The 18,177-nt window shown below is 43.0% G+C and overlaps 1 protein-coding gene and 2 long non-coding RNA genes across 5 annotated transcripts in view; all 3 read left to right on the plus strand.

Annotated features, from left to right (window-relative positions):
- LOC146808464 (transient receptor potential cation channel subfamily M member 2-like) overlaps positions 1–18,177 on the plus strand; it is a 1,747,278-nt gene that overhangs the window by 1,624,510 nt on the left and 104,591 nt on the right. For all 3 annotated transcript variants that reach the window (XM_085623572.1, XM_085623571.1, XM_085623573.1), the window contains one exon: positions 17,593–17,755. In XM_085623572.1, coding sequence (XP_085479698.1) covers positions 17,593–17,755 — 163 coding nt within the window. The remainder of the gene's footprint in view (positions 1–17,592; positions 17,756–18,177) is intronic.
- Positions 1,529–11,747, plus strand: LOC146808467 (uncharacterized). Its single transcript, XR_014967997.1, has 3 exons — positions 1,529–2,665; positions 5,066–5,321; positions 5,408–11,747. It is a non-coding gene; the product is annotated as an uncharacterized LOC146808467 (long non-coding RNA).
- LOC146808468 (uncharacterized) lies at positions 13,980–15,698 on the plus strand. Its single transcript, XR_014967995.1, has 3 exons — positions 13,980–14,813; positions 14,854–15,145; positions 15,250–15,698. It is a non-coding gene; the product is annotated as an uncharacterized LOC146808468 (long non-coding RNA).

The following is an 18,177-nucleotide window of genomic DNA, read 5'->3' on the forward strand; positions in this document are numbered from 1 at the left end:
TGATAAAGGTGGAGAATAACTTCATGCGTCCGCTTCAAGGCCTACCCCGCAGCACCCCCCTTACACCCCTTTGCATGGACATGGGAATGAGGCCCCTTGATGAAGAAATTGCCCTGAGACATTTAACCTTCTGACGGAGGATGTGGGTGACCCCAGAGCTGTCCGTTTTTCAGGGCAGAGTTAATCGAGCTCCTGTCCATTTGTACCACAAAGAAAATTCCATGGCTGTGTCACATAAGGGATCTTGCCTCGAAGTTGGGCAAGCCCGACCTCTGGAGAACACCCGAGACATCATGTGCCAAGATCTCCAGGTTGGACCTAGTCAACTCCTATAGAACAGCCAAGTTAACGTCCATCTGAGAAAGTGCCTCACGTGGTCGTTTAACAGCAGAATTTTTTACTAGTAAAATATGTATACAGCAAGGAATTTTTTTTAGATTTTATCCAACTCCCATTGGCTAGGAAATTTTATGTGCAACTGAAACTGGGGACCCTTCCACTAGTAGCACACACTAGTAAATGGGTGAGAGACCAAACGGGTGAATGTCCTGCATGTAAATATAAGGAGGAGTTTGAACTACATGTTCTTCTCCTCTGTCCTGCCTATTGGATGCCGCGCAAGCGTTGGTTAATCCAGCTATGTAAGAATTGAGGCTTTGTGCTATGCATAGAGGCTTACAGAGTCTTAAAGTAGGACACTCGCCCACCAATTGTCTTTGCAGTATCACGTTTTTAAAAATGTATGTGGCACATTCTCCGGGCCCACCTAAAGTAGATCTTAGGGGGATTAATAAATGTATGAACTTGTGCAGGTCGGGTAAGTTTGTACCCATGCCTTGGGTCATGCATCGCCGTCCCATAGTCCTAACTTTTTTTTTTGTGTGCAAATTTTAGAGCCTTCAATCATAGCATGGTTGTTTTTATCTGTTTTTTTTTAACAGGCATATGTTAGTAGCATGTATTATTTCACATCCCTGCTGTGCTCATGTATTATGTGCTTTGTTCCTTTTACTCGCGGGATGATTATTGCACATGAAGATATTTGGCAGTTTCCCCTGTTTTTAACCGTAAGTGTATATTCTCGGTTTTATTGTTTGTACTTTTATGGCCCCAATGGCCGAAATAAAGTAATAAATGGATGGAATAAGAATAGACTAATAGGCATTTAAATCTGCCAATTCCTGAGGAATAGGTATCAACATATAACCACCAAATTACTGCCAATTCTCCTTGTTTTCCTTTTCACTTGTTAAATAGAAATCAACGTTCCTAGTTTGACTTCTATGGTGAGTACGTCCACAACAAATAGTTTGGTTTTTCAGACGAAACTGTCTTGAACTTTGTAATTTTTTCTGCAAACTCATCAATACAAATCTCTTTCCTGTGTTCTTCAACACCTACACTTATCAAAATCTCACTTTGTCTATACTCCTCTTCTGAACCAAAAAAATGAAACTGTATATCATCACAGCGTTTTTGTACATCTGATACTGAACCATGCAAAAGATCTGTGTTCACTTCACTTAAACATAATGCTGGAGTTTTTACATAGTAGAGTCTCCTTACTAACTTCCGCATTTCAAATGATGAAAAGTACTTTGGCACACTTTTCTTGAAAGACAAGTAAGAGAATTACCTTGCAACTTAGTATATTTTCCTATTTTACATGGACCTAGTCCTTGTAACATCTTAATATTCTGTTTAACACTTGTTTTGCATATTGTTGTAAAACAAATTGAAATATATCAATAGATGCCTGTTGAATACTGAAAATAATGCTACAATCACACTTATATACAGGAGCTTGTGTACGCCTCCCTTGAACTTCTTCAGTTATTACTTCTTCCACATACATTAAAACCAGTTTCTCATTTTGGAATAGGAGAACCATCTTTCATCTCAGAGCATCAACCACTAGTATCAACTGCATGTACTTGTCTTTTGTTGAAAATTGCTTTCTTCATTAAAGAAAGGTTCAGTACTAAAAGTGTGCAGTAAAGGTTTTACAAAAGTTACTTCTATTAACAAGTCTATTTCTTTTTCTTTTCTCTTTCATAAACACCATTGTTTTATCCAATGTTCTCATTCTCTGAAATATTAATATAAATACTGTTCATCTCAATTCAAGAGCAATATCTGCTACACTTTCAATGTGTTGGTTTTTCTTATACACTGCTGATCTTCTTTTATATTTTTTACAATCTTTTAATACATTTTGAATTACTCTACTTCTAAATATTCTGATACGTATCTCCTTATATGGTTTTTGCTTTCTTAAAATGTGTTGTTTTCCCATAAACTAATGCTTTTTACCATTACAATTCTTCTTTTCCTTCTGGTTTGTTGTAAAACATATCTTTTTCCTTTCATTATTATTGACGTTTTTTAATCTTCATTAACTGTTTAGTGCTCTCACCAGAAGAGATTTTATCCTGAGTAACATTTTGCTCTTTTTCTAATGTACTCTTTTTTTACTTTTCTTTAAGGAATACTGTTTTCTTTGTCTTCTTCATGTTTTCTTGCCATTTTCAATTTGGGATCCAAATAAAATATAATTATAAAAAACAAAGAACAGTTTCAATAGTTTGTTACATCAATTAAGAATTTCAAATGAATTACATATCCGTATTACAGTAACTACTAATACATTACTTACAATTACATTGTGTTAGAAATGGGGGTCTCTAGTTGGCAATGGCTGGCCACTGTCCAAGTAGGGACCCTTCTTCCTAAGTCAGAGTAAGCAGCCTACACCCTTTGACAAACCCTGCTCAACCCTGTGGTAACGTAGCACGAGCAGCTAGACTTATCTCAGAGGCAGTGTGTGAAGCATTTATGACCATACACAGTAATATAATGAGGAACACTACAAATAGACACCACTCAAGTAGTTACAAAAAATAGGTATATTTATATAGACTTAATCACAAGACCAATAACAGTGAAAATCCACCATACTAGAAAAATAGAGTTACTTTAAAAATGTTGCAAAAATAGTTCAAGGTGCACAAAATGATGATCAGTTCAATGCAGTGGTCTCTGCGACCCTTTTACTCACAAAGTATCTGGATTCTGTAGCAAAGCAACAAGAATGTCGCTAAGGAGTCGTAGCGATAAATTTCCTCACGCTAACCATCGATGCGTTGAATCCTTACCGCAAGGGAGGATGATGCGCTGGGTTGCGGGCAGGAGAAAGCGACGATCTTCTTCACGCTAAGCCGGTGATGCGATAAAATCCTTTCCGCGAAGGGAGGATGATGCACCGAGCCTGTTGCGTGTGCGATCTTGCTGCGATGAAAGAAAATGGCACTCCGCGAGGGAGCGACGATCCTGATGCGATTCGGGAAAATGGCGAACGCTCGGCGTCCGCGCTGCGATGAGCTTGATGCGATGATTTGGGGATAGCGAGCACTTTGGGGCCCGCTGACAAGCAATGAGACGATCCTCGGGACAGCGGCCCTTTTCAGGCCCGCAGACGGGTGCTGCGACGATCCTCGGATAGCAGGCGTTTTCAGGCCCGCAGACAGGTGCTGCGACGGTCTTTGGGATAGCGGGCGTTTTCAGGCCCGCTGACGGGGGATGCGACGATCTTTGGGATAGCGGGTGTTCGGCGACAGCGGAGCAGCGACTTTTCTCACGCTCACCAGCTGTAGCGGCTCGCTAACGGGGGTTAGCGACGATTTTCAGCGCTCTCTTCTCAGCAGTAGAGCTAGAGGCTCTGGAACTCACAGGAGCCTCACCTGCAGATAGAAATCCTCGCTGGGAGGAAACAGGAGGCTGATGGTGGAGTCTGATGTGCCTGAGACTCCAGCAGGAGGCTAGCTCTCTTCTAGCCCTTGGGTGATTGCTGTAGCAAAAATAAAAGTTCCTTCAAAGTCCTTTTCCTCTTCTCTTAAGTCCAGTAGTAACAACTGCAGGCCAGTCCCAGAGACAGCACACAAGCACAAGGACAGTCCTTCTGCAGATTCCTGTAGTCACACGGACAGAGGTTCTTCTTGTTGTCCAGGAGCAATACAAATTGTAGGGGTTTGGGCACAAATATTTATACCCCCAAAGTCTTTGTTCTTAGGGGTCCCAAGTCTCTGAACCCAGCCAGAACCAGTTCTGCCCAGCCCTGGAGCACTTTGTTGATCAGGCTGCATCCTTCCTTTCAGAAAGAGGGGGTCTGCCTCAGACGCACAGTGGGAGGTGGAGCCAGCATTCACCTTGCCAGGCACAGCCCTATTCAAGTGCAGGAGCTACCCCTCCCCTCACACCAAGGCAGGTCTCTCTATTCAACCCAGGTCTGACTCAGCCTGCCCTGTCCCTCCAAAACCAGACAGCCAATACACATAATAGCAGAGCAAACTGGAAGGCTTAGGCAAGAAAGTACCTATACTCTAAAAGTGGTAGTTTCAAACACAGAATATAAAAATAACCTTCACTAAAAGATGTATTTTAATATTCTGAGCTCAGGCATACTAAATTCGTTTTTCTACCATGTTCTGTGGGTCAGTTAGGACTATAGAATGTAATAGCCCAGACCTCCCATTCTGGCCTATGGAGAACAGGTAGCCCTACAGTAGTGAAAAACGAAATTGGGTGTAATTCACTACTAGGACATGCTACACACATCAGGGCATGTCCTACCTTACACATACAATGCGCCCTATCATAAGGGGGGCTTACAGGATGCCAAGGGAAGGTTTAGGGGCTGGGAAGTGGGTGCACTTCACAGACAAGATGGCAGTCCTAGACTGCACGCAGACACTGCAGTGGCAGGTCTGAGACACACTTTACAAGCTGCTTCTGTGGGTGGCACAAACCAGTGCTGCAGGCCCACCAGCAGCATTCGGTTTACCAGCCCTGGGCACACACGGGCCACGCTACCAGGGACTAACAGGTAAACCAAATAAGCCAATCATGGATGTACCAATTCATATGTCATCTTTATAAAGGGAGCATTCGCGCTGTGGCACTGAATGGCAGTGGCACAGCGCCCAGAGCATCTATAACCAACAAAAACAGAGGAGACACAGCGAAAAAATGGAAAGGAGACTCATGCCAATGGTGCCAGGTCTAACAGATTACTATTCTCTTCATAACAAATAAAAAAAAGTACAGAAACAAGCAAGAGAAGTGCAGAAAGAGGAAGCAACACACGTACAGAAAGAGGCAAGAGAGGTTTAGAAACAGGCAAAAGAGGTGCAGAAAGAAGCAAGAGGGGTGCAGAAAGAAGTGAGAGAGAGTTGCAGATAGTCAACAGAAGTGCAAGGAAGAGGCAGGAGAGGTGCAGAAAGGCAAGAGAAGTACAGAAAGAGGCAAGAGGGGGACAGAAAGAGGCAAGAGGGGAAAGAAAGAGGCAGGATAGGTGCAGAAAGAGGCAAGATGGATTAAAAAAGAAGCAACAGGTGCAGAAAGAAGCAAGAGTAGTGCAGAAAGAAGCAACAGAGGTACAGAAAGAGGCAACAGAAGTGCAGAAAGTGGGAAGAAACCTGCACAAAGAAACGAGAGAGGTGCAGAAAGAAGCAAGAGAGATTCAGCAACATGCAAGAGATACAGAAACGGGCAAGAGAAGTGCAGAAGGAAGCGAGAGAGGTACAGAAACAGGCAAGAGAGGTGCAGAAAGAGGTAGGAGCAGTGCAGAAAGAGGCAAGATGGATTAAAAAAGAAGCAACAGGTGCAGAAAGAAGCAAGAGTAGTGCAGAAAGAAGCAACAGAGGTACAGAAAGAGGCAACAGAAGTGCAGAAAGTGGGAAGAAACCTGCACAAAGAAACGAGAGAGGTGCAGAAAGAGGCAAGAAGGGCACAAAAAGAAGGAACAGAGGTGCAGAAAGAACAAAGAGAAGTGCAGAAACAAGCAACAGAAGTGCAGAAAGACACAAGAAAAGTGCAGAAAGACATAAAACAGTACAGAAAGAGGTAAGAGATGTGCATAAAGAGGCAAGAAAACTGCAGGAAGGAGCCAGAGAGGAACAGAAAGAAGCAAGAGAAGTACAGAAAGAAGCAACAAAAGTGTACAAAAAAGCAACATAGCTGCAGAAAGAAGCAAGAGAAGTACACAAAGAAGCAAGAGTAGTGATACAAGAGGCAAGAGAGGTGCAGAAAGAGGGAAGAGAAGTACAGAAAGAAGTAATAGAGGTGAAGAAAAAGGAAGAAAGGTGCAGAAAGAGGGAAAAAGGTGCAGAAACAGGCGAGGTGCAGAAAGAGGCAAGAGATGTGTACAAAGAAGTAAGAGAGCTGCAGAAAGAGGAATATAAGTACAGAAAGAAGCAACAGATTGCAGAAAGAGAAGTACACAAAGAAGCAATGGAAGTGATGAAAGTGGCAAGAGAGGTACAGAAAAAGGGAAGAGAAGTACAGAAAGAAGCAATAGAGATTGCAGAAAGAGGAAGAATGGTGCAGAAGAGGAAGAATGGTGCAGAAAGAGGCTAAAAAGGTAAAAGGTGTACAAAGAAGCAAGAGAGCTGCGCAAAGAGAAATAGAAGTGTGGAAAGAAGCAACAAAGCTGCAGAAAGAGGCAAGAAAAGTACACAAAGAAGCAAGAGAAGTGATAAAATCGGCAAGAGGTGCAGAAAGAGGGGAGAGAAGTGCAGAAAGAAGCAACAGATTGCAGAAAGAGGAAGTAAGGTGAAGAAACATTCAAGGAAAGTGCAGAAAGAGTCAAGAGGTGCAGAAAGAGACAAGAGGGGTACCGAAAGAGGCAAGAGGGGTGCAGAAAGAAGCAAGAGAGATACAGAAAGAAGCAAAAGAGGTGCAAAAAGAGACCAGAGAAAGGGCGGGAAGAGGCAAGAGAGGTGCAGAAAGAGGCAAGACAGGTACAGAAAGAAGCAACAGAGGTGCACAAAGTAGCAAGAAAAGTGCATAAAGAAGCAACAGAGGTGCAGAAAGAAGCAAGACAGGTGCAGAAAGAAGCAATAGAGATTCAGAAAGAAGCATCAGAAAGTGCAATGAATGTTGCACAAAGAACCAAGAGGTGTGCAGAAGGAGCCAAAAGAGCTGCAGAAAGAGGTAAGACGAGTACAGAAAGAGGCAAAAGGGCAACAGAAAGAGGCAAGGGAGGTGCAGAAACAAGAAAGGGAACTGCAGAAACAAGCAACAGACGCACAGAAAGACATAAGGAAAGTGCAAAAAGAGTAAGAAATGTGCAGAAAGAGGTAAGAGACGTGCAGAAAGAGGCAAGAGATCTACAGAAAGGAGCAAGAGAGCTACAGAAAGAAGCAAAGAAAGTACAGAAAGAACCAACAGATGTGTACAAAGAAGCAAGAGAGGTGCACAAAGAGGAAGAAAATTGCAGAAAGAAGCAACAGGGCTGTAGATAGAGGCAAAAGTAGTAGACAAAGAAGCAAGAGAAGTGATGAAAGAGGCAAGAGAGATGCAGAAAGAGGGAAGAGAAGTGCAGAAAGAGGCCTACAAACAAACCTAATCACTAATCCTTCTCGCAAGATGTCTTATACCTCACTTTTCTCTTGAAGGTTCACCATTCATAAACCACTCGGAATGATAGGCAAACCAAATGTAAAACAGTAATCCTAACCATATCACTTTTGTAACTCTCACCACATTTGTGAAGGTATGCATGCATGTCTGTGCTTTTACCTAGTGCCATATTACATAAAAATAAACATACAAATACTTAATACCGATGTTCCAAATCGCATACTTTGTAAATTTGTGTTCAAGAAGATGCATGTATTTCTTGCTGCTCATAATATAGGGGCACATGGATATTCTATAGTATATTTGAGGGGTCTATTACACCTACATACGTAAGACATGTCTGCCTGTGAAACCGATTGCCAGAGCAGAACTGGAAAGATTTGACCACCTATAGGAGAAGCTGACAGCTTCTTAAGCCACCATCTTCAGGTGCATAACACATGTGATAATACATGTACAAGTAGACATATACCTCAGCCATGAGAACACCTTTCGTATGTCTGACTCCGCTACCCCCCACCGTGCCCCTCCCCTGCCTCACCTCCCGCAATACTCCCTTTGCAAGCCGCCACTGCAACAGAGGTTACTTTTATCACTTCTTCTACAGCATCATACAAACGGGTGCTTGGAATTGTTCAACATGGTTATTGCCTGGAGCTTACCAGCAATCCCCCAAACATTTCACCTCACTCTCACAAGTTATCTCCAGAACACATACACTTGTTAAAACAAGAGGTCCAGTGCCTTTTACTAAAAGAAGCAATAGAGCCAGTTCCAAAATAGTACCAGGGCTCAGGGGTTTACTCTTTCTCACCCGCAAATAGCATGGTTCCCTAAGACATATTCTAGATCTGAGAGAGAGCTAAACCATTACATGCTGTTAGAGCATTTTCACATGGTGAACCTTCAACAAGTACTCCCACTTATACAAAAAGAAGACTTTATGTTTACTCTAGATTTGAAAGACGCATATTTTCATCTTCCAGTTCATCCATCTCATCGCAGATACCTCCGATTAGTGAAAGCAGGCAAGTACTACCAGTTCAAGGTACTTCCCTTCGGAGTGACTACAGTGCCCAGAGTTTTTACGAAATGTCTGGCAGTATTCAACAAATTCACGTCTTACCCTACCTAGACGACTGGCTCATCAAAGCCAGCACTCACCAAAACTGTCTGCAGCACACAGAGAACACAATAGATCTCCTTCATCGACTGGGCTTCACCATCAGTGCACAAAAATCTCACCTGCACCCCTCACAGATAGTCTTATCTAGGAGCCACTCTAGACACAGTCAAGGCTCTAGCCTCTTCCAGTGTAGCCAGAATACACAATATTCAGGCTGCCATTCAACTGGTTTAGCCCAACCGACCATTATCAGCCAGAGTGTCCATGCAGCCACTGGAAATGATGGAGTCTTGCATAGCAATTGTACCCCATGCAAGGCTTCACATGTGCCCCTACAAGAGTGCTTAGCACGTCAGTGGAATCAATCATAGGGTCTGGTAATCGATCTAGTGTTGGTAGACGGCCGTACACATCTCTCTGCAGTGATGGAACCCACAAAACTTATCAGCAGGATGGCCTTTCATCGACCCTGTTCCACAGATCGTGCTGACAGAAGATGCATCTCTAACAGGTTAGGTGGCTCACCTAAAAGATTACACAATCCAAGGCATGTGGAGCAACAAGCAGAAAACTCTCCACATCAACCATCTAGAACTCTTAGCTGTCTTCCAAGCACTAAAAGCTTTTCAGACTCATCTCATAGCCAAACTGTCCTAGTCTGGGCAGAAAACATGACCGCAATGTACTCTGTACATAAACAGGGAAAACACACTCTCTCCAAAAGTCATGACTCTCTCAAGCCATTTGGAATTCGGCGATCCATCACAGGATTTTTCTTCTTGCAGAACAGCTCCCAGGAGTAAACAATCAAATTGCTGATCTTCACAGCAGAAGAATGCAACAAATTCACAAGTAGGAACTTCACCCCCAAGTTCTCTTTCCGTACTTCCAACAGTGAGGATTCCCACAAATAGACCTATTTGCCGCAGCCAAAACTGCAAAATGCCCAAACGTCAGCTCCAAGTACCCTCACCCATGATCAAAGTGCAATGCCCTATGGATGAACTGGTCAGGGATATGTCTATGCTTTTCCGCCTCTCCTGCTCATCCCATAGGTGACTCGGTAGCTCAGGAAAACATCCTTCACACTAATTCTGGTATCTCCCATATGGGCTCGTCAACCATGGTACAGAACCCTTCTGGAGCGGTCACTAGTTCCAAATCAAAAACTGCACCTGAATTCCAGTCTCCTCTCACAGAGCCATAGAGAAATCAGACATCCTGATCCCAAAGAACTGAATTTAGCGATCAGGCTCCTGAAGTCAGAGTTAGTTTACTTAAATTTACCACCAGACTGTATGAATATTCTAAAAGAAGCAAGGAAGCCTACCACCAAAGCTTGCTATGCTGTAAAATGGAAAAGATTTGCTGTATATTGCAATAATAGCAAAATCAATCCTTTATATGCTTCTATACAAAACATTTTTTGTTATTTGTTACATTTACAACAAACAGGACTGGCTTACACGTCTATTTGTTTGCACTTTGCAGCTGTAGCTTCATACTTATAAAATAGGCAATATCTGTCACTATTCAGAGTTCCAGTAATCAAAGCCTTCATGGGAGGTTTAAAAAGGGTAATACTACCAAGGATTCCTCCTGCTCCAGTGTGGAATCTCAACACTGTCCTCACAAGGCTCATGGGTCCACTTTTTGAACCATTCAACAAATGCCCTTTACAGTTCCTCTCATGGAAAGTAGCTTTCCTCATTGGTATCACATCACTGAGGAGAGTTGGTGAGCTACAGTCATTGACGCTCGAATAAACTTTCTTTCAGCTACACAAAGACAGGATAGTTCTCCATACCAACCCCAAAGTAGTTTTCCCTTTTCATATAAACCAATTGGTTGAGTTGCCAGTCTTCTTTCCTCAACCTGATTCTGTAGCAGAACGCGCTGTTCAAATGCTTGACGTTAAAAGAGCTTTATTGTACTACATAGATAGGACAAAGGACATCCGCAAAACAACTGTTTGTAGCATTTGCTCCACCTCATAAAGGCAATCCTATCTCTGAATCTGGTATTGTGAGATGGATTGTTAAAAGCATTCAAACATGCTATGCTAAAGCCAAAAGGACTTTGACTCTACCCCCTAGAGCACATTCCACTCGCAAAATAGGGGCTTCTGGGGCCTTTTTTAGGTAACATCCCTCTAGCTGATATATGTAGAACAGCTACATGGTCTACATCACACACATTTACCAAACACTATTGTGTAGCTGTGTTAGCACGGCAACAGGCTAATGTAGGCCAAGCAGTACTTAAAACACTGTTCCAAACAACTGCAACATCTACAGGTTAGCCACCACTTTGGGAGTATGCTGATTTATAGTCTATGCAAAGCATTTGTATCTACAGCACACTTGCCTCGAACGGATAATGTTACTTACCCAGTAAGCATCTGTTCTTGGCATGTAGAGCTGTAGATTCACATGCGCCCACCCAACTCCCTGGGTACCTGTAATTGTTGCAGTTATTAGTTATACATTTAAACGCATGGACATCTCTATACTACACTTACTTACTCCATTTTCACCCACTTGCGGGAAAACAATCTAACAATGGAGTCACTGACCATGCACATATCACCGAAAGGAGGAGTCATCTTAGCTTGTGACTAGGAAAGACTTCTTCGCAGAAAAACAGCGTGCAAACATCCGGACCCAACACTAAATGGCTGGAGTATGCAACCATGTGAATCTACAGCTCTACATGCCAAGAACAGATACTTACTGGTTAAGTAACATTATCCTTATGCATGTGTGTGACGTTTGCTAGTGACATGATACATAAAAAGAAACATACAAATAGTTCAATACCTGTGTTTCAGACCACAAGCTCTTTAAATTTATATACAAGAAAGTGGATGTATTCCTTTCTCCACACAAAACAGTGCACATAGAAATTGAATAGTCTTTTTGAGGAGCGCTATAATACCGACATACGTAAGACATGCCTACCTGTGAAACCGAATGACAGAGCAGATCTGAGAAGATTAGACCACCTATAGGAGAAACTAGCAGCTTTTTAAGCTACCATCTTCAGATGTATAACACATGTGAGAATACATGTACAAGTATACATTTACCTCAGTCATGAGAGCACACAGACCTTTAAATTTGACAGCTTGAAATTCCTATTTGAGTACAGAAAGAGACAAAAGAAGTACAAAAAGAGACTAGACAAGTGCAGAAAAACAAAAGAGGTGCAGAAAAATTAAGACCAATGCAGAAAGAGGCAAGAGAGGTGCAGAAACTGGCAACAGTGGTGCAGAAAGATGCAATAGGGATGCAGAAAGAAGCAAGAGGGATGCAGAAAGAAACAAGAGAGGTGCAGAAAGACATAAAAGAAGTGCACAAAAAAGCAAGACAAATGCACAAAGGAGCAAGAAAGGTGCAGAAAGAGATGAGAGAGGTGCAGAAAGAGGCAACATAAGCACAGAAAAAAGCAAGATGTACAGAAAAAAACGAGAGGTGCATAAAGAAGAAAGAGAAATGCAGAAATAGGCAAGAGAAGTGCAGAAAGAATCAGGAGAGGTATACAAAGAGGCAAGGGAGGTACAGAAAGATGCAAGAGTAGTGTAGAAAGAGGCATGAAAAGTGCAGAAAGAGGCAAGAGAAGTGCAGAAAGAGACAAGAGGAGTCCAGAAAGAGGCAAGAGAGATGCAGAAGGAGGGTACAGAAAGAGGCAAGAGAGGTGTAGAAAAAGGCAAGAGGTGTAAAAAGAAGCAAGAGGGGTACAGAAAGAGGGGTGCAGAAAGAGGCAAAAGGGGTGACAGAAAGACACAACAAAGGTGCAGAAAGAAGCAACAGAGGTGCCAAAAAAGGCAAGAGCGATGCAGGAAAATGCAACAGAAGTGCATAAAGAGGCAAGAGACATGCAGGAAGAGGTAAGAGAACTTCAGAAAGAAGCAAGAGGTGTGCAGATAGAGGGAACACAGGTACAGAAAGAGGCAAGAGGGGTGCAGAAACTGGCAACAGAAGTGCAGAAAGAGGGAGAGGGTTGCAGAAAGAGGCAAGAGGGGTGCAGAAAGACGCAAGACAAGTGCAGAAGGAAGAAAGAGGGGTGCAGAAAGACGCAAACGCAGTGCAAACAGAGGCAATAGAGGTGCAGAAACAGGCAAGAGAAGTGCAAAAAGAAGCATGAAAGGTGCAGAAAAAGCAAGAGGGTGCAGAAAGAAGCAAGAAAGGTACAGAAAAAAGCAACAGAGGTACATAAAGAAGTAAGAGAAGAGCAGAAAGACGCAAGCGAAGTGCAGAAAGAGGCAAAAGAAGTACAGAAAATAACCGAGGTGCAGAAAGAGGCAGGAAAAGTGCAGAATGAGGCAAGAAAGGTGCAGAAAGAGGCAAGGGAGTTGTAGAAACAGGCAAGAGAGGTACAGAAAGAGGGAACATGAATGCAGAAAGGGGAAAGCGAGGTGAAGAAAGAAGAGAGGTACAGAAAGAGAGAAGAGAGGTGCAGAAAGAGGCAAGAGGATTGTAGAAAAAAAGCAAGAGAGGTGCAGAAAAGAGAAGTATAGAAACAAGCAACAGAAAGAGGGGAGAAGGCTGCAGAACAAATGCAACAGAACTGCAGAAAGAAGCAAGAGAGGTGCAGAAAGAAGCAAGAGAGGTGCAGAAAGAAGCAAGAAAGGTGCAGAAAGAAGCAAGAGAAATGCAGAAATAGGCAAGTAAAGTGCAGAAAGAGGAAGAAAGGTGCATTAAGAAGCAAGAGAAGTGCAGAAAGAAGCAGCAGAGGTGCAGAAAGAGGCAAGAGTGGGACAGAAAGAACCAAGAGAGGTGCAAAAAGAGGCAAGAGAGGTACAGAAAGAAGCAAGAGAAGCGCAGAAAGAGGCAAGAAAAGTGCAGGAAGAGGCAAGAGAATTGCAGAAAAAAGCAAGATGTACAGAAAAAAACGAGAGGTGCATAAAGAAGAAAGAGAAATGCAGAAATAGGCAAGAGAAGTGCAGAAAGAATCAGGAGAGGTATACAAAGAGGCAAGGGAGGTACAGAAAGATGCAAGAGTAGTGTAGAAAGAGGCATGAAAAGTGCAGAAAGAGGCAAGAGAAGTGCAGAAAGAGACAAGAGGAGTCCAGAAAGAGGCAAGAGAGATGCAGAAGGAGGGTACAGAAAGAGGCAAGAGAGGTGTAGAAAAAGGCAAGAGGTGTAAAAAGAAGCAAGAGGGGTACAGAAAGAGGGGTGCAGAAAGAGGCAAAAGGGGTGACAGAAAGACACAACAAAGGTGCAGAAAGAAGCAACAGAGGTGCCAAAAAAGGCAAGAGCGATGCAGGAAAATGCAACAGAAGTGCATAAAGAGGCAAGAGACATGCAGGAAGAGGTAAGAGAACTTCAGAAAGAAGTAAGAGGTGTGCAGATAGAGGGAACACAGGTACAGAAAGAGGCAAGAGGGGTGCAGAAACTGGCAACAGAAGTGCAGAAAGAGGGAGAGGGTTGCAGAAAGAGGCAAGAGGGGTGCAGAAAGACGCAAGACAAGTGCAGAAGGAAGAAAGAGGGGTGCAGAAAGACGCAAACGCAGTGCAAAAAGAGGCAATAGAGGTGCAGAAACAGGCAAGAGAAGTGCAAAAAGAAGCATGAAAGGTGCAGAAAAAGCAAGAGGGTGCAGAAAGAAGCAAGAAAGGTACAGAAAAAAGCAACAGAGGTACATAAAGAAGTAAGAGAAGAGCAGAAAGACGCAAGCGAAGTGCAGAAAGAGGCAAAAGAAGTACAGAAAATAACCGAGGTGCAGAAAGAGGCAGGAAAAGTGCAGAATGAGGCAAGAAAGGTGCAGAAAGAGGCAAGGGAGTTGTAGAAACAGGCAAGAGAGGTACAGAAAGAGGGAACATGAATGCAGAAAGGGGAAAGCGAGGTGAAGAAAGAAGAGAGGTACAGAAAGAGAGAAGAGAGGTGCAGAAAGAGGCAAGAGGATTGTAGAAAAAAAGCAAGAGAGGTGCAGAAAAGAGAAGTATAGAAACAAGCAACAGAAAGAGGGGAGAAGGCTGCAGAACAAATGCAACAGAACTGCAGAAAGAAGCAAGAGAGGTGCAGAAAGAAGCAAGAGAGGTGCAGAAAGAAGCAAGAAAGGTGCAGAAAGAAGCAAGAGCAATGCAGAAAGAGGCAAGTAAAGTGCAGAAAGAGGAAGAAAGGTGCATTAAGAAGCAAGAGAAGTGCAGAAAGAAGCAGCAGAGGTGCAGAAAGAGGCAAGAGTGGGACAGAAAGAACCAAGAGAGGTGCAAAAAGAGGCAAGAGAGGTACAGAAAGAAGCAAGAGAAGCGCATAAAGAGGCAAGAAAAGTGCAGGAAGAGGCAAGAGAATTGCAGAAAGAGGCAAGAGAATTGCAGAAAGAGGCAAGAGACGTGCAGAAAGAGACAAGAGACGTGCAGAAACAGGGAAGAAGGGTGCAGAAAGAGCCAAGAGAAGTGCAGAAATAAGCAAGTGAGCTACAGAAAGAAGCAACTGTGGTTTAAAAAGAACAGAGTTGTAGAAAGAAGCAAGAGAAGTGCCGAAAGAGGTTTCAGAAGTGCAGAAAGAGGCAAGAGGTACAGAAACACACGAGAGGTACAGAAAGAGGGAACAGGGGTGCAGACGAGGCAAGAGATGTGCAGAAAGAAAGAAGAGGGGTGCAGTAAGAGGCAAGAGGATTTCAGAAAGAAGCAAGAGGTGCAGAATAAAGCAAGAGAGGTGCAGAAACAAACAAGAGAGGTGGAAAAAGAGGCAAGAGGTGTGCAGACAGAGGGAAGTGAAGCACAGAAAAATCAACAGATGCAGAAAGAGACAAGAGGTGCAGAAACAGGCAACAGAAGTGCAGAAAGAGGGGGAGGGGTGTAGAAAGAGGCAACAAGTGTACAGAAAGAAGCAACAAAGGTGCAGAAAGAAGCAAGAGAAGTGTGCAAAGAAGCAGCAGAGGTGTTAAAAAGGCAAGGGGGTGCAGGAAAATGAAAAAAGTACAGAAGAAAGTAACAGATGTGCAGAAAAAGGTAAGAAGTGCAGAAAGTCAAAAGACGTGCAGGAAGAGGCAAGAGAACTTCAGAAAGAGGCAAGAGGGGTGCAGAAAGAGGCAAGAGGGTTGCAGAAAGAGGCAAGAGGTGCAGATACAGGCAACGGAAGTGCAGAAAGAGAGAGGGGTGCAGAAAGGGGTGCAGAAAGAAGCAAGATAGGTGCAGAAAAAAACAAGAAAATTATAGAAAGAAGCAATAGAGGTGCAGAAAGAGGTAAGAGAGGTGCAGAAACAGGCAACAGAAGTGCAGAAAGAGGGAAAGTGGTGCAGAAAGAGCCAATAGGTGTGTAGAAAGAAGCAAGAGAGGTGCAGAATAAAGCAATAGAAGTGCAGCAAGAGGCAAGAGGGGTGCAGAAAGAGGCATGAGGGTTGCAGAAAAAAAGCAACAGAGGTGCAGAAAGAGGCAAGACAAATACATAAAGAAGCAAGAGAACTCCAGAAAGAGAAAGAAGGATGCAGAATGAGTAATTAAATAGGTGCATTGGTAGTGGTTTAGTGATTGCATGAGTGCATGGATAATCCTTGCATGACTGCATCAGTGCATTGGTATTGCCAGAGAGAATGTGAAAGTGCATGGGTAGTACCTTTGTGATATAATAAGATCATGTATAGTGCCTGAGTGAATGGTAGAGTGCATTGATAGTGCTTGAATGGTTGCATGAATTCAAGGGCAGTGCTGGGGGGCTAGATGAGTGAAAGAGTACTATCTGCATCATTGCATAAGTGCATGGGTAGTACACAAGAGAATGCAAGAGTGTATGCATACTCCCTGATTGAAAGAATGAGTGCAAGGATAGTGCCTGTGTCATTGTATGAGTAAATGAGAAGTGCCCGGGTGACTGTATACGTGCATGCACAGTACCTCAGAGAATACAACTGTTTGCAGTGTTTCTGAAGGCATGAATGTGTATGACTCTTCCTTTTGCCAGTGACATGATACATAAAAAGAAACATACAAATAATAGAATACAACTGTTTCAGACCACATGCTCTCTAAATGTGTGTACATGAAGGTGTATGCATCCTTTGTGCTCCTAATACAGGACACATGGGTATTGAATAGTTTACTTGAGGGCATCTATAACACCTACATACATAAGACATGTCTGCCTGTGGAAGCAAATGACAGAGCATAACTGAGAACATGTGTCCACTTAAAGGAGAAGCTACCAGCTTTTTATACTAGCATCTTCAGATGCATAACACTTGTGAGAATACATGTACAAATAGACACATGCCTCAGTCACAAGAGCATGCAGACCTTTAAACTTGACTCAGTGCACTTCCCATTTCAAACAGACACCTACATTTATACCTTTCCGCCGACTCATTCATACAAATGAGCCTAATCACTAATTCCTCTGCCAACATGTCTTAAACCTCACTTTAATGCTGCAGCTTAATTTTTCACCAACTGCTCAATGTTAGATCCACCAAATTTAAAACAGCAATCCTTCTCATGTCACTGTTGTAAGTCTAACCATATTTCTAAAGGTATGCATGCATGTGTCTGTGTCTTTTGCTAGTGACATGATACATAAAAACTGCTCAGCAAATCAGTTACTAAATACAAAGGATTTAGATCCCCAGGAATCAATTGCATTTGACCCCATATGACTTCTTCCGGTGGCAGCTAGAGCTTCTGGTGAGCCACAGGCCTGCCAATCACATGCATCAATGGGGACTAAAGACGACTTCTCACCCTATGATAGGGAGCTTTCTTGAGCAGGCCTGTCCTAGTTCTGATGAGATGTGATGGCCTAAATGTCATCCACGACCCCAACCGACTGAATGTACGAAAATGACTAACTGATTATTAGATATTGAGCAAGTGATGTCTGAAAGAAGAGTGAGTAGACAAGATCGGTTACCCAAGTTTACGTAATGTTTTATTGAACAAAAGGGGCTATTGGTACAGTGTATTTGTCAACATGTGACATTTCTAGCGGGTGCTAGATGTTAAATTAAATTATTGGTGAGGATTTATTAATGTAATCTGCTGTTTGTGGTATGTATGTGTATTCCATGGGACTTGCAGGTTCTTTTTTCTGATGTTTCTGCAATTTCTGTCTCAGGGCAAAAATTGGATGGGAGTAACATCACAGGTCTCGAGTCGGATGAGAATAACATCACAGCTCTCTTATACTGGGAGGAAGAAATGAAGGAAAAATACCTCCGTAACCAACGAAACAGGCAGAATCAAAGCTCAGACAAGAAAATAAGAGGCACCTCCAATAAGTAAGTCTGTCCCTCACACCACTGTAATGCATATGGTGATGCAGGCCTGCTCTACCTCTAAAGGCAGGCTTCCTGGAGATCATTCATTTCAAGATGCCCGCTTCCTCATTCATTCACTCGCTCATTTTCTGTGGTGCCCAAAGAGTAGCTTGAGCACTTAACATGCAGAGGCTCATGGTGTACAATAATACCTTCTAGACACCCTAAACAGGCCCACTCTTTAGAGTTGCAGTCACCTGACATTAGCATCTTTCCCCTTCCCTCCAGGGCCTTGTGCAAAGTTGTGACAGTTTGTTTACACAGCAGATGAAACCTCCGGTTTGGTGCATGGTTCTTGCTTACTTAAGGTCTTCTAGGCAGAGATGTGCTTGGTAACATAATAGTAATACGACCAAGCAAACTAGAATGAACGCAAATAAAGG

The sequence above is a fragment of the Triturus cristatus genome, chromosome 8 (genome assembly GCF_964204655.1).
Source record: "Triturus cristatus chromosome 8, aTriCri1.1, whole genome shotgun sequence".
NCBI classification, from domain to species: Eukaryota; Metazoa; Chordata; class Amphibia; order Caudata; family Salamandridae; genus Triturus; species Triturus cristatus.